Source organism: Pseudopodoces humilis, chromosome 6, assembly GCF_049639895.1.
Source record: "Pseudopodoces humilis isolate 2021_Gansu_Grassland_sample_001 chromosome 6, ASM4963989v1, whole genome shotgun sequence".
NCBI lineage: Eukaryota > Metazoa > Chordata > Aves > Passeriformes > Paridae > Pseudopodoces > Pseudopodoces humilis.
The window spans coordinates 15,056,318-15,069,755 of NC_142205.1; the positions used below are offsets into that span (position 1 = coordinate 15,056,318).

General features: G+C 35.2%; 1 protein-coding gene across 9 annotated transcripts in view; it reads right to left on the minus strand.

Moving 5' to 3' along the window:
* Positions 1-972: 972 nt before the first annotated feature.
* Positions 973-13,438, minus strand: part of PROM1 (prominin 1) — a 62,396-nt gene continuing 49,930 nt past the window's right edge. For 3 of the 9 annotated variants that reach the window (XM_005517821.3, XM_088056589.1, XM_088056582.1), the window contains 11 exons: positions 12,619-12,765; positions 12,278-12,349; positions 9,831-9,923; positions 8,714-8,767; positions 7,207-7,287; positions 7,050-7,118; positions 6,436-6,528; positions 5,154-5,269; positions 4,008-4,076; positions 1,863-1,903; positions 973-1,665 (listed from right to left, as the gene is read on the minus strand). In XM_005517821.3, coding sequence (XP_005517878.1) covers positions 1,885-1,903; positions 4,008-4,076; positions 5,154-5,269; positions 6,436-6,528; positions 7,050-7,118; positions 7,207-7,287; positions 8,714-8,767; positions 9,831-9,923; positions 12,278-12,349; positions 12,619-12,765 — 813 coding nt within the window. In that variant the 3' untranslated portion in view covers positions 973-1,665; positions 1,863-1,884. Of the gene's footprint in view, positions 1,666-1,862; positions 1,904-4,007; positions 4,077-4,492; positions 4,740-5,153; positions 5,270-6,435; positions 6,529-7,049; positions 7,119-7,206; positions 7,288-8,713; positions 8,768-9,102; positions 9,121-9,830; positions 9,924-12,277; positions 12,350-12,618; positions 12,766-13,438 lie in introns of those variants that run through there. The other 6 variants (XM_088056584.1, XM_088056581.1, XM_088056588.1 and 3 more) reach the window with 4 other exon arrangements.

Consider the following 13,438-nt stretch of genomic DNA (forward strand, 5'->3'; position numbering starts at 1 on the left):
CTACCGTCTTGCATAATTCATATTCTTAGTAGAAGTTGGAAGCTCCCTCACCCAAAGTTCTTACAGTCCTTCCTGCTGCCAAAGTAAAAGACAAATATAGCAAAAATTTTTAATCAGGGTAAAGAAATTCACTTTCATAAGATTTTAATTCTGTGCAACTCTTCTGAGAGATGTCTGTGCAATAAAACAAGGGAGAACCAAACATAAGGTAGTTAAGCAAGATCTTTTTTATTTAAATGAGCTGGGAACATTTCCTCAAATTAAAAATAGAAACTTTTAAAAATCTGAAGTTCTGAACATTACATATACACATATGCTACATACTGTCAATTAGAAATGTTTCCATTTACGACATAAAAATGAAAAATTTAAGGTTATTCTGGATTAAAGACTGGTATCACTTTACAGCATTTCTTTAAAATTATAATAATGATGTACAGGATTATCTCTACTTCACGACAATGAACCCTATTTGAAACAAAGTTAAAAATACTGATAGATGAAGAGGTACTATTTTAGATCAATATATTAACTACTTCATCTGCCAGAGGGTTTTACACTGGTAACATAGTTTTGGCCGTGTTGATAAAGTCTGCTGTTAATTAATTCAGCAATTCAACCATATGCCTAAATTCAAGGAAATAACTCTAACAGTACAAATATTAACTCGAATTGCTAAACAGATCTGAATTTCAATATTGTAAATCAGTTTAATATTATTTAGCAAAAATACTATCACTGCCTCCAAGAGCCACAGTGATACTATTAAGGACATTACAGAAGTGGGTGTGAAAGAAGAGGAAGATAAAGAACGTAAAGCATTCTAAAAATTGCCAACATAGGACACCCCTCATGCTCTTTTTGAGTACTACTGAACTCTAGAAAGCTTAGCTTTTTCACTATATTATGCATCCCACACAGTCCCAACCCTCCCACCCAAAGTTTAAAAACAAACTTCTCCAAAAAGTCCCTTTCAGGTCTATACAGCAAAACCCACTAAATATTAAATAATTAAGAAGAAAAAAAAAAAAAAAAAAGAGAGAGAAAACAAAACTGCAACTGAGCTTCTCATATACACAAAGAGACACTGTGGACCCCATTACAATCCAAATTTAGTCCAATGTAGTCATTCAAGAGCACCAAATAGCAACACTGATCATGCTGGTAAATTCATTTGTGAAGAGTATTATACAATATTAAAATCTTAACTAAACACTTAGAAGTTTTAAGAAAAACATATATACAAAATTCTCTGTATACAAAATGTATTTGTATGTAAACGTGTATGTACTGTATTTAACACAAGTCAACAATTTAAGATAAGAACTTGAACAATTTTAAGAGAATTGCTAGGCAAAGGCGGTTAATCTAATTAATTTATATACTGTGATGTACGGTAGAAAGCCCAGTGTAAAAAAGTAAAAAACCAAAAAAACATTTTAATCAAGCCTTGAACAGTGGTATTTGAGAGGCAGTGCCTTGATCACAAAATATTCTGTACAGTAGTTTATGGCATAACATTCAATAGTACATTTGGGATTTACAGTACAGCTGACATAAAACAAGTGGCTCAGGAACTGTCAGATGAATGGAAATGCCAATATGCTTGGAAGAATAATGATGTATTTATTCCCACAGAAGAGTCTTGAGCCTCATTTATATAGCCTGGAAATAATAACGAAAAAAAATTCAGGAAAAAAATTATAAGGACTGAATTTTAATGTAATTTAAACAGAACAAAGGGATAGATTTTAATATGAATATCAATACGACTGAATAACTTTTTTTGGTTTTAGACCTTACAGAACACTCATGTTGTAAAGCAATAATAGATCTAGAATTGATTTAAGCTTTTTACTTACCCCTTAACATTTCCAGTATGTGTTACCACTGTTCCACAGAGCTACACAAGAAAAAATAAAACATAAAACAAACCCATCAATTTCTTTTGCCCACAAATGGAACAGAAATATGTGTCTAACTTAGGTGACACAAGCTCATTTGGCCTAAGATATTCTCAATGTCTTACTCATTTAATCTAGCATTTTTCAAACAAGAGGAAATAGATTCACAATTTTCTGCACCAGATAACTTTCAAGTTATCTTTATTTCATGATAGAAATAAATACTTAGATTGCCCATTCAACACCTCTCTTTTGTGGATTTAATCCAGCCTCACGTTTTGCTCTCATAAAAATGGTGGCTGCATTTGAGGTTATTTGTGTCTTTGATATGTGTATAAAAAAACCTGTGTGAGACACATATAACTCATGTAGCTCTTACTTGTACTTACATATCTTAGTGTTATAAAAATACTTGCATCACCTTTAAAAAAAATTATCCAGTTGATTTTGAAGAATAAAAGAACCCCAACCCCAACCCTCTGGGATTCTTTAAACCTGCAAAAGTATAGGTGTACAGAGATCTATTCAAAGTCATATCTCTCAAACTATTTCAAAAAGTAATTTGTAGGAAATGAGAAAAATCAAAGATAGAATAAAAGCAAAGAGTATGCTGAAAAGAAAATTAAAATCAAGATTTTATTCAAATGGGAATGCCATACTTAGAAATTCAAAGCATGTATGCCATAATTAGCAGTTTTTCAAATCACCTCCGTTAGCACATCAGAAGACAGCACTGTATTAAACTGAATCTTTAAATTTTATCATTTTATCAAAAAAAGTCAGGATTGAACTAGTGGATCTTTGTGTAAAAGATTATTTTATGCTAGTAATTTTTAGGTTGTTCAGCAACACTGAATTAAACTATTTATCAATGACTGAAATTTCATAAAGAAAACATGCTATGAACCTCAAGAATATTAACAGTCAAAGATTCAAAGATCAAAAAAGAAATTCTAAGGCCTGGGAAATTATTAATTTTTCTTATGTAAAATATTCAAAGTCCTTAAAACTGAGAGCCCTTAGATATGCCAGTGGAGAGCTTTTTGGACTTAAACTCTTTGTCAGTTAATCTGGGGAATCAGCACCCTTAAGCTGCAGAACAGACTACAACAACTGAGATCCTAAATATCACTAAAAATATTGTTATATAAAGACTTCATTCAGAAGAAGATATAGAATGAAGATTTGGTCAGTAAATAATTATTGTAAGGTATATTTCTAAATAATAATAATAACCATCCTCATCATGAGATGTAACCATGAACTCTGTCAAGACCCAAACATTGATCACTCTCTATTTATCTGTTATGTAAAGCATAGTGGTATCTTCTCTATAAATACTCCATCTATACATTCAGTCATGAAGTTGCAAAGTAAGGCACAGCGACCTACAGATTTCAAACATTAACTAAAACCTTTCTTAAGCAACTTGCAAATTTAGCAAAACCAAATAATGAAGTTGTGGGATATAGACTACTGTCCCCCTGGAAACTGAGTCTTACAACTCATGTTTATATTTACATTTACTATGTTTTACAACATAGAAACTTAGAGGCAGAATATAACCGAAATGTCCTCCTTTTTTAAACATAACTTGGGCTTCTTGCTTTGTGATGCTACATGCTAGTCCTACCCCTGCACAAACACCCATTTTCTAAGTTCATGCTTTCTGTACACCTGGAACACTTGCCTTTTACACAGGAGATCCCACCATTTAATAAAATAAAACTACTCAGGAGTACAAATGCATTTCCATCCTATCACTTGCATCTGCTAACACAGCATTTTAATAGGTTTGTAATTTAATAGGTTTGTCAACCACCCACTGTGCTGACTAAATACCTGATTACATGGATTTTAAGATCAAATTTACCAATTAGTATAAGTTGCAGGAAATGACTTCAATATCTGCTGTTATGTTATGTAAAGAGTATTTGAGAAATATACATCATACAGCATTTGCTATAGTGAATGATCATGCAAAAAAAAAAAACCCAGAGAATTAAGAGATTCACTTTAAAGCATGAAGAAAATTGGAAATGTGATTGAAAGAGATGCTGATATAAGGACACATGAAGGCATGCAGTTGCAGACTTGGTTTACCTTGTAAAAACAGGATTGTGTATACCATATAAATGCTCTTTATGATAACCATTATTACCATTTTCTGTACTGTAATAAAATAAATACACCGAGAAAGACCATGTTAACTATAAGATGCACTATGTACAATATGGCTTCTAAGACATGTACATGGATGATGGTATTATATGCAAAGATAAATTATGTCTGTACAATAGAATATAACTTTTCCTTTGTAGCATTCAAGATTTATGGCACCATTATAATTTCACATTTTATAGTATTTTTATATTCTCCAAAATACAATTAATTATTTTTCTAGTCTTGTTGAGTTGGAGACTCTAATATAGTCCATTAAGTCTGGAGAAACAGAACATGTTACCTCTTTTGAAGTAACAAGTTACATTAAAAATATAAACCCTCCCACATTAATAAAATAATTTTAATAAATATCAGCAAAAATGTCTTACGTTTTCATGGGTATGTTTTCGAAACTAAAAAACACAGAAAAGGAGGAATAATTAACTAGACACTAATAAGTGAGTAATTTCAGCTGTACATGCCTGTTTCTGCTCTATTGACTTGTGAATGTGCAATGAAAAACAACCACTGTGAAATGAGAAATGCAGTGCACAGGCTAACTGAACAATGAGCAAAACAAGGAGCAGAAAAGAAAACAGTAAAAAAACTGATAGGAAAATATGTAAGAATAGTTATCATAAAGTAAAATGCCAAGTCCCTGAGACAGAGGAACTGCAATTGAAAAGGAAAGACTGGTTAGGAATAACTAAGACAGTAAGAAAGCAAATAATTAATTCAAGGAGACTATAAATCAGGCACAATTCACTTTAACAGGTTACTTAGCAAAGCTAATAAATTGCACATTTAGAACTTATTTATATAAATGCTGCTCACAAAGCTCTGAAGATCTCATTCTGACGTAAGGCTCTCAAAGTCAGAGCCAGCACTCTCTGCATTCATGGCAAGTCAAGGCTACCAAAGGCCACCTGCATGAAGCACTTTGCAGGCACTGACCTGCAGCATTACACATGAACATGCTCTAATCTGGCAGCACAGGTTTAAGAATTATAGAGCCATCACATGAAACACTAGAAAAAAACATTTTAATCCATTTGTCATTTAGCTTATTTTGGAATATATACTTACTCATCATAAACGTCCTCTGTATCCATCCTACGATAGTATTTAGAGAGTTTTACAGCAAAAATTATGGCAGGAATTAGAAACATTGAAGAGCCTCCCAAACCAAACCAGAAGGTATTCTGAAACAAAGGGAACAGAAAAATCAAGGGAAAAAGGTCATGGAGAAAACTAATCAGTACTGTACTGAAGCCTTGCTTGATATTCTAATCATTGTCACCAAAAGAACACAGTAGAAATTAGTTCTTGTCAAAATATGAGTTTCCAGCACCTTCTCAAGGCACTTTATAACTTGCAAACTGCAGCCCTGTTTGTGTAACTAATTTCATTATCATACAGTTGAACTGAGTTATCACCTGCTGTTAAAATGATGATTTTTCAAATTTGATTTGTATTGGCTGGAGGCATTTTTACTTCCAAGTGACTCAGCTAAGTTCTATCATCAGGAAAATCATGGTCCATCTCTCACCAGAGGGTAATGGCTCCACAAAGGAGAACAGAAGCTCTGTAATGTATGAGCTAATCAATGAATACAACATAGATTAGGAGGTTTTCATGGTTAAGCATTACCAAGATTAAACACTTCACGGCTAAGCATTATCAAGGCCACTGTTTTGGCTTTGATTGATTACATGTATTACTGGTAGTGTGATTAGGATCTGACTAAAAGTGCCATAAAGTAATAGTTAGGAGGCATTTTAGGTACTTTCCAGGCACATGGTGTCTTACTTTACTTTTAATACATGCTGTCCTCTTTCCAAGTTATTTTGGCAAGATGAAAAAGCCAATATTGCCCTTCTATCCTGCTACAAGTCATGCTCAATGTCTACAACATACAGAAATTAATCAAGATCTGTCTGCTACAAGTCTAGTGATAAAAACTCCTTCAGGTTTTCTAGATTTCAGGACAGATACTTGAAAAAGTTTTTCCTTGATATTTTCCTGTCACTTCCTGCCCACACCTCACCCCTGTAAGTTAGCAACAGTTAGAGATGAAGCTTCAGATCTTTATGCTTTTCCATTTCAAGGTGGTTCAGAATCAGTTAATCAGTATCAGAATCAGTAAATTCTTGCTAATAGAAGCTTAAGTTTACTGAAAATCTATAAAGTCCAGCACTGGTTTGCCTTTGGACTTGATCCAGATCAGAACATTTTCCTTGCATAACTTTGTGTGTGATACTTTATTATCTTACTTCAGAATGGTCTAGCCAGAATAATTAAACACAGATGTATGTTGAAAGAACTTTCCCCTTGATGCCTCAGTTCTGAGTAACAAAATGTTTCTTACCACAGAATCAGCTATATAGCTGCATAAAAAAATATCTACTGCTGTATCTATCACATTGGCAATAGGCTTGCATGCTGCTACTTCCATGGAAATCTGAAAAAAAAATTAAAAATTACAAGTATCTAACAGAATAAAATAAGAATCTCTAAACTTGCTTACAGTTACAGTTTACTAAATTGTTACATCTTACCCTATCCAAGTTCAAAATAAATAACAGTTGGATATGCTATCAACTGAAAGTCTTTTAAACATCAGCTTACTTTCTCAAAGGCTACAGCTGAAGAGAGAAAAACAAAACAAGATGCTAAGGACATAGATTTGAACTATGCAGTGTCAGGTTCAGAGTAGTACCAGCACAAACAGTAGATTTCAGGCTAGCCCTGAAAGTGATACTGTTAAATTTGCACTGCATTCCAAGCAACACAACTCATCATTTCCATTCTGCAAATGCAACAAAACTGTAAGAGATTTTCCCACTCATGCTAAGTACAAATGCATTAAAAACTGAAACTTAAAACACACTATCGAAGTAACATTATTATTGATTTTATTACTAATACTGTTTAGCTTTCTTATTTTTAAACAAAGCTTCTCTCAAAGTAAATGCACCTTACCGACTCCTTGACCCACTCAGTGTACTGCTCGAAGTAGCCAATTATGGTATCCATGTACTTTTTTGTCTCCTAGAACCAGATCAAAGAGAACAAAAGCAAGTTAAACTCTATCTCTGTGACATTATATATTAATGTACTTTGATCAAATAGAGCTTACCTGGACAATAACTTGAGAAGCGTTGTTATTTATGAGATTCTGGGCAGCATTAACAGCACTAATGACATTTTTCACCTTAACCTGGACAGGAAGAGATGGTGTTTAATGTAAACAAATCCCCTTCAGGCTGTTGCAATGGCTCTACGGCCACTGCCAGGAACCTAGTCTCTTGATAAACCAGTGACACTGTCTTGTCAAAACCTGACAAAAAATGCAATTCCAGACAGAACACAAGCCTGCCTAAGGATTCATGATCATTGCAATAGTGTCTCATTCTGGAAAAGGATGTTGTCAGTGGTTATGACGTGCTATCTTTTCCTGGAACCTACATAACTAATTTATATACTAGGATCAGTTTTAACTTCCTCTCTCTTTCCTTAAATCAATGTCTGTACGTACACTACATATACACAAAGTACACAGGAAGAAAACAGTGGGCCACATACCATCACAACATCTCTTGATGACTGAAGTAGGATTCTGTACAGCCAGAATATGCCCCTAATCAACTACCTGAAGGACTGAGATGTTTTTGCAATATAAGTACAACTCCCTAAATTCTCCCACAGAATACACACAAAGGACAGTGTACATAGAGCCTGAATATGTAGAGATATGTTTCTTAAATATACTTTCAAGTCAAACATTCTTTTCTTATCAACATGTCACGGCTTCTTCCCTCCTCACCCAGCTTCAAATCACAGATTCTAACATACACCTATATAGATAACAGATACCAAGCTGCTCTGCTGCTGTGGATGGGTGAAAACTGTAATGAGAAGCACTAAGGTAGGTATGGCCCATAGAGCTGTTGAGACTAGCGTGGCTGGATTCTTGCTGCCAGAGCCAAGGCACGGTGGTGGCTGAACGCTTTCCTTCCAGGAAAGCAATCATCCCATTTCTCACTCCGGCAGAGTGAAACCAGCTGGTCTCACTGTGGTGCAGGCACTACTTTAGAGGGGAAATGTAGGGTGCCCTGGAAAAAACTCTATACAGATCCAGGATCCCAGAGCGAGGCTGATGGTGGCAAAGCAGGAACATGAGTACAACCTGAAGAAACAGATCCCTGTGGAAGCTGGGCATGGACAAAAGGTGGTTAAGGACGTGAAGCACAAACCTCTCGTTTGTCAGTTGTACTTTTGCACTGTGTTTCATGGTTGCTCCCCCCAACAATCCTTTGCTTTCAAGGATTCTAGAAAAGAAATCCCTAGATTCTGAGGAAAATTAAAAACACACTACACAGACTGGTACTGAAGCTTATTTTATCACTTGACAGTTCAGTTTACAATTCATACTCCCAAAACCATCCTGAATATTCTTTTTTTTATTTTTCTTTTTTTTCAGAAGAGAGATCTAAATCCTTATTACTTCCTCAATGCATTACAATCTCTTGCAATAACAAAACAGCTACAATAGAAGAAAACTGTACTGAAAATATATGCCCTGTGTATGCAGTGGAAGGATTTAAACCACAAAAATGTTCCTGTTGCCAGAAAGAAAAGCTTACCATAAGTTCAGATGATGTCCTCTTCAGTAACCTAATGCTCTGATTTAAAGTGCTCTATTGGAAAGGAGGGGAGAAAAAAAAGGCTTCAAGTCATGACTACTGGTAAGAGCTTTCATGTTTTAAGCTTATATTCATGATTTGATCTTCTATAGATTATTTTGTTACTAATAATACATATTACATTGTATACAGCAGTAACAACAGCTGCATTAAAATTAATACATTGTGGGTTTAATCACTCAATCAGTACTTCACCAACAGTACTGATTAAACTAAAGTTAGATGCAATAAAGTAAGTAATATTGGAGGGAAGATAGAATAATTAAACTTAGACCCAAAGGTTCAGAGATTTCTATATTGTGCAATTTCTGAAGGGAAAAAGCACTTACCCTAGCTTTAACATATTTCTTGACAGTCAGTTTTGTAAAAGAAAAAAGAGATGAAAATAATTAGGAGTTAATCAGGAAAGAACAGCATAGAATCAGAGTGGACCAGAGGTATTTTTCTCTAAGTGGTAAAGACACAAAATATCTGATGCTAGGATAAACTAAAAGTCATCATGTTATGTAGAGGAAAAAGCAAAATCTAACATGCAGGAGATTCACGGCTGGATACTATATGAGTCCATGTTAAAATCAGGCAGAAGCCTGATTTTGTTTGTTCCATAGCATCAATAAAAAAGATTGGCTCTACATACTACTCCCAGGAGTTTCCAATTTCAATACTGTTAGGTGACTGCTAACTCCAAGAAATAAAGTGTCAAAGTGATAATGGCTTTTATATTGAAGACCACTGACAAGCAAAAAATAAAATGAGTGATTTAGGGTGTTTTAGGGTTAAGAGTTTGGTAAATTTCTCCCCTGCTTCTTCTTCTATTCATGTATCATCGTAAATACCTACAGAAAAGAATGGGGAAGCAAAAGGCCATTATTTTAGACAGCATTATAAAACAGTAGCAGTTTAAGGAAGAAAACCATTTATTAAACACATACTTTAGCAAGATTACTCTTCATTGACACAATCTGTGCTTATAGAAGTCCGGCTTTCTAACCTCTTTAAGAGATATAGAGATTTGTATTTTCTACAAATATGTTTCAGTATTGCTTTAATGTTTTACCATAGCTTGCTCCAGTGGAACAACTTGCTGGTTATGAATCATTCGAATGTTGTTTGCATGTCCTTTTAAGGCATTTTCCAGTGCTCCTTTTGGCTGAAAAAAAAAAAAAGCAATTATGCAATATTGTTCAGTAACCTCAAAGCAAAAAACAATGAAATTTACACATACACTCCAAAACACCTCAAGCTAAAAATGGGGTATGGCAAACTGAATTCCTCAACACAAGGAGGGAAAAAAAAAATTAAAAAATCACTGTCTTAAAAATTCAAACTTCAGCAACCAAATCAGATATACTACCTTGCTTTTCTGGCTATAACATTATCCACACAGATCTAGCTGAAGAGAATTTTCACATGATGCACTAAGTCATTTTAAATACAGAAGAGTGAGCACATCTCCCTCACACTCGCCACAACCCAAACTTGACTTCAAGAACCCTGCAGCACTGCACCCCAGCTGGGACAAGCATCTCCCAGTCATGGGCTCTTACTTTTGTTTCAGAAATGTGGACATCACCCTGAGGCACCTTCTGCTTTCTGAGGGGCACAGAATTTTAACTATTTTCAGCCAGTCACTTGGAAAGGCACTGGTGAAAGTTATTTGTGGCGCCCACCTTTCAGTCAGAAGGTATGCATTTCTGCTCTAATTTTCAAGTCCAGATGCCTGTCAGGAGCTCAAGCCCATTGCCAAGTACTATAAAATTTGGTTTTACTCTCAGATGTAAATTTATTTTCCATTTTCTTTTGGCGGCAAAACCATTTGGTTCCCTGCACACACACTGAATACACACTGCTAACTCCATTTTGGACGTGTAATAATGGCAAACCTCAGTGCTCAGAGATGTGCTTGCTTCCTGTGAAGTGTTCATATGAGCACTGAGCAGTTTCAGGATGCCTCATCTCCCATACTGACAAAGTGAATTCATTTGCCTAAAACCACATGCTGGTGGTACTGCTCCCTCCTTCATATGCTGACCCCTCGTTTTGATCAAAGTTTTATTCCATTTGCTCCTTCCAGTCTAAAAAGCTATGTTAAATTTTGTGTAAAAAGGTGCCAAAAGATGCAAACTAGACACCCAAAATTAACTAATGCCATAGTTTTTAGTTTATCTTTTAATTTGTTCTAAGAGCTATCACTAGTAACAAAGTGAGATTATAAAATATCCTTGGAAACCAGTACAATTTTTTTAACAACCTAACTTATATAATACATTATATTATTGGGGTTTTGGCCTCTTTTTTAAAGACATTTCATAGATTACACTAAATAGCATCTAAGGGAAGAAATAAAAACATACACTCTAACAGTGAACACATTTGCTTATTTACACAAGTATTTCTTTTATATGAAGAGATTACTCTGTCTGATCTAGTCTCAATTCTGATGCTTCCTTAAGAGTCTTCTACAAACACAGTGAAAGCACCTAGCAGCACAATATGAAGTTTTCTTTATGGAACTATGCTTGAAGAACCTCAGCTCTCACTTAAACCCAGAGCTGTCTAGCCTTGACATGAGTACAATGAAAACCCCTTAACCAAACAAAAAAACCCAGCAATGAATATGACTGAATGATGCAAGAGGTAGAGCAAACACACCAGGAGCCTCTCCTAGTGCCCTCCTCCACTTGAGGAGGGATGGATATGTGATACATTCCTAACAAGGTGGTCTCACTCTGCTGTGTCCATCGATCCAAGCAATTGTAGCCCATGTGCAACATAACTCTTCCTCCTGCATCGCAGTGCAGGAATCTGTCTTGGGCCAGCATCCAAACTATGAACCTCATTCTGAAAAGTGAGTATGACCTGACCTGGATGTGCATAACAAATAGATCAACTGAACAGTCACTGTCTCTTAGTGTGGATCTGTGTCACTTGCAGATTAATTTGTGGGCAATGCTGTAGCAATACCCTCTGACAATTGTCCTTCATTCAAAAAGCCCTTCAGAGAAGACAGTTTCTTTTGTGCATTCTCCCTCCACAATGGAGCTCCAGTTCTCATTACAGTCCTTACAAGCTGCCAACAATATTCAATTTGTTGCTAATTAAAAAATCTCCTGCTCACTAACTGAAAAAAAACTAATTCAAATCATTTTTCCAGCATGATCTAACCAATTTTTTTTCCAACTTGGACCCTATGACAGTAATAGGAAATACTGAAATGGAGTATTCCCCTCACTGCCCAAGCAGAGAGTGGAATTTAAGAAAATACACTTTCAAAGTAGAAAATGTACAAGAGTATACAAAAATCAATAATTACCAATATTTAAAATACACTTCAAATGAAACACCATTCTGCAATATTTTTCCTTACATGACATTGCACCATGGATGTAAATGTTTGAAGTACAAAAATTCTCCCATATAAAGTCTACCTTGCTATGTATTTATACTGATATGGTATATAAATGATATATTTTATGTATTAATATACTGCTGAATTGAACTTACCAGCTGGTCTGCTCTTGCTTCTAAATCATTAGCAAATGAGAGAAGATCAACCTTGGTAACACTTTTATTGATCTGAAACAAGATGTAAGCAGTAAGAAAAGGAGTGTTGTTATTTTATTTACAGACAGTTTGCACTTAACCATACCACCTACTCTGTCTACTCTTTATTTTTTTATTTATTAACTTTAACTTCTTAAGTGCTTTTTTCCCAACTTGTGTGAACCTCCAAAACATGGTGTTTCAACAAAACAAAGGCAGATTTTCCTGTTTTGCCTGTTGGTAAATAAACATTTTATTTTATATTTTGTCCCACTCATGGCTGTAGTTGACTACAGTCTCACCTCTGTCAAATATGCTGAAAAGTCTATTCCATCTATTCCTGAAGAGCTGAAATTCAGAAGATTCTCCTTCCCAATTTCATCCAGCAGAATGATTTTGCTGAGGTTTATCTGAATATGTTCAATTTTAAGTGCTACATCTTCTGTATACTGATAGAGAAATAAAATAAAGTACAAAAATAGTTTGCAACCAACACATATTCTGCTATAGCCCCTGCCCAAAGCATCTGCTTTTGTTGACTCATTTTCATGAAGCAGCACACATTGATTTTTTGCTCATATCAGTTTAATTCAATTAAATTGAATGGAATCTACCAGGTCATTTTCTAACCTGTCTGTTTATCTCTTTCATACCAAGGGATTACTTGCCTTCCATTCTGTTTTAACTCACATCCCTCCAGGAAATGTTACCCTTTAAGAATGTTAAGTTTTACCCCTAGCCCAAAGTAAAGAAACCTAGAGAAGTCAGTATCTCAGCTGTGGCCAGGACAGACAATCTTTGCCACAGGACTGGATGAGACTCATTTAAATACCTTTAGTGGTGACTGAAGGTGGTTGGTTATTGTTACCTGAACCCTTCTGCACTGTACCCAAACTATGTTACCTGCAGTGGCTGCAGATATAGTTGGGCAACTGAAAATCTGACTTCCTTTGCAGCCTCCTCCATTAGTCCATTGTAGAAACTCAAAATAACTTTCCCTCTTAGTGAATCTGCCTTGCTCATTTTCATTGTCTATTATCTGGGGCAGGGACTGTATCTATTAGGTGGGTACAGTGCCTGGCAGAATAGAACTTGTATCCCCAAGGGGTTGCTGTAATGAAG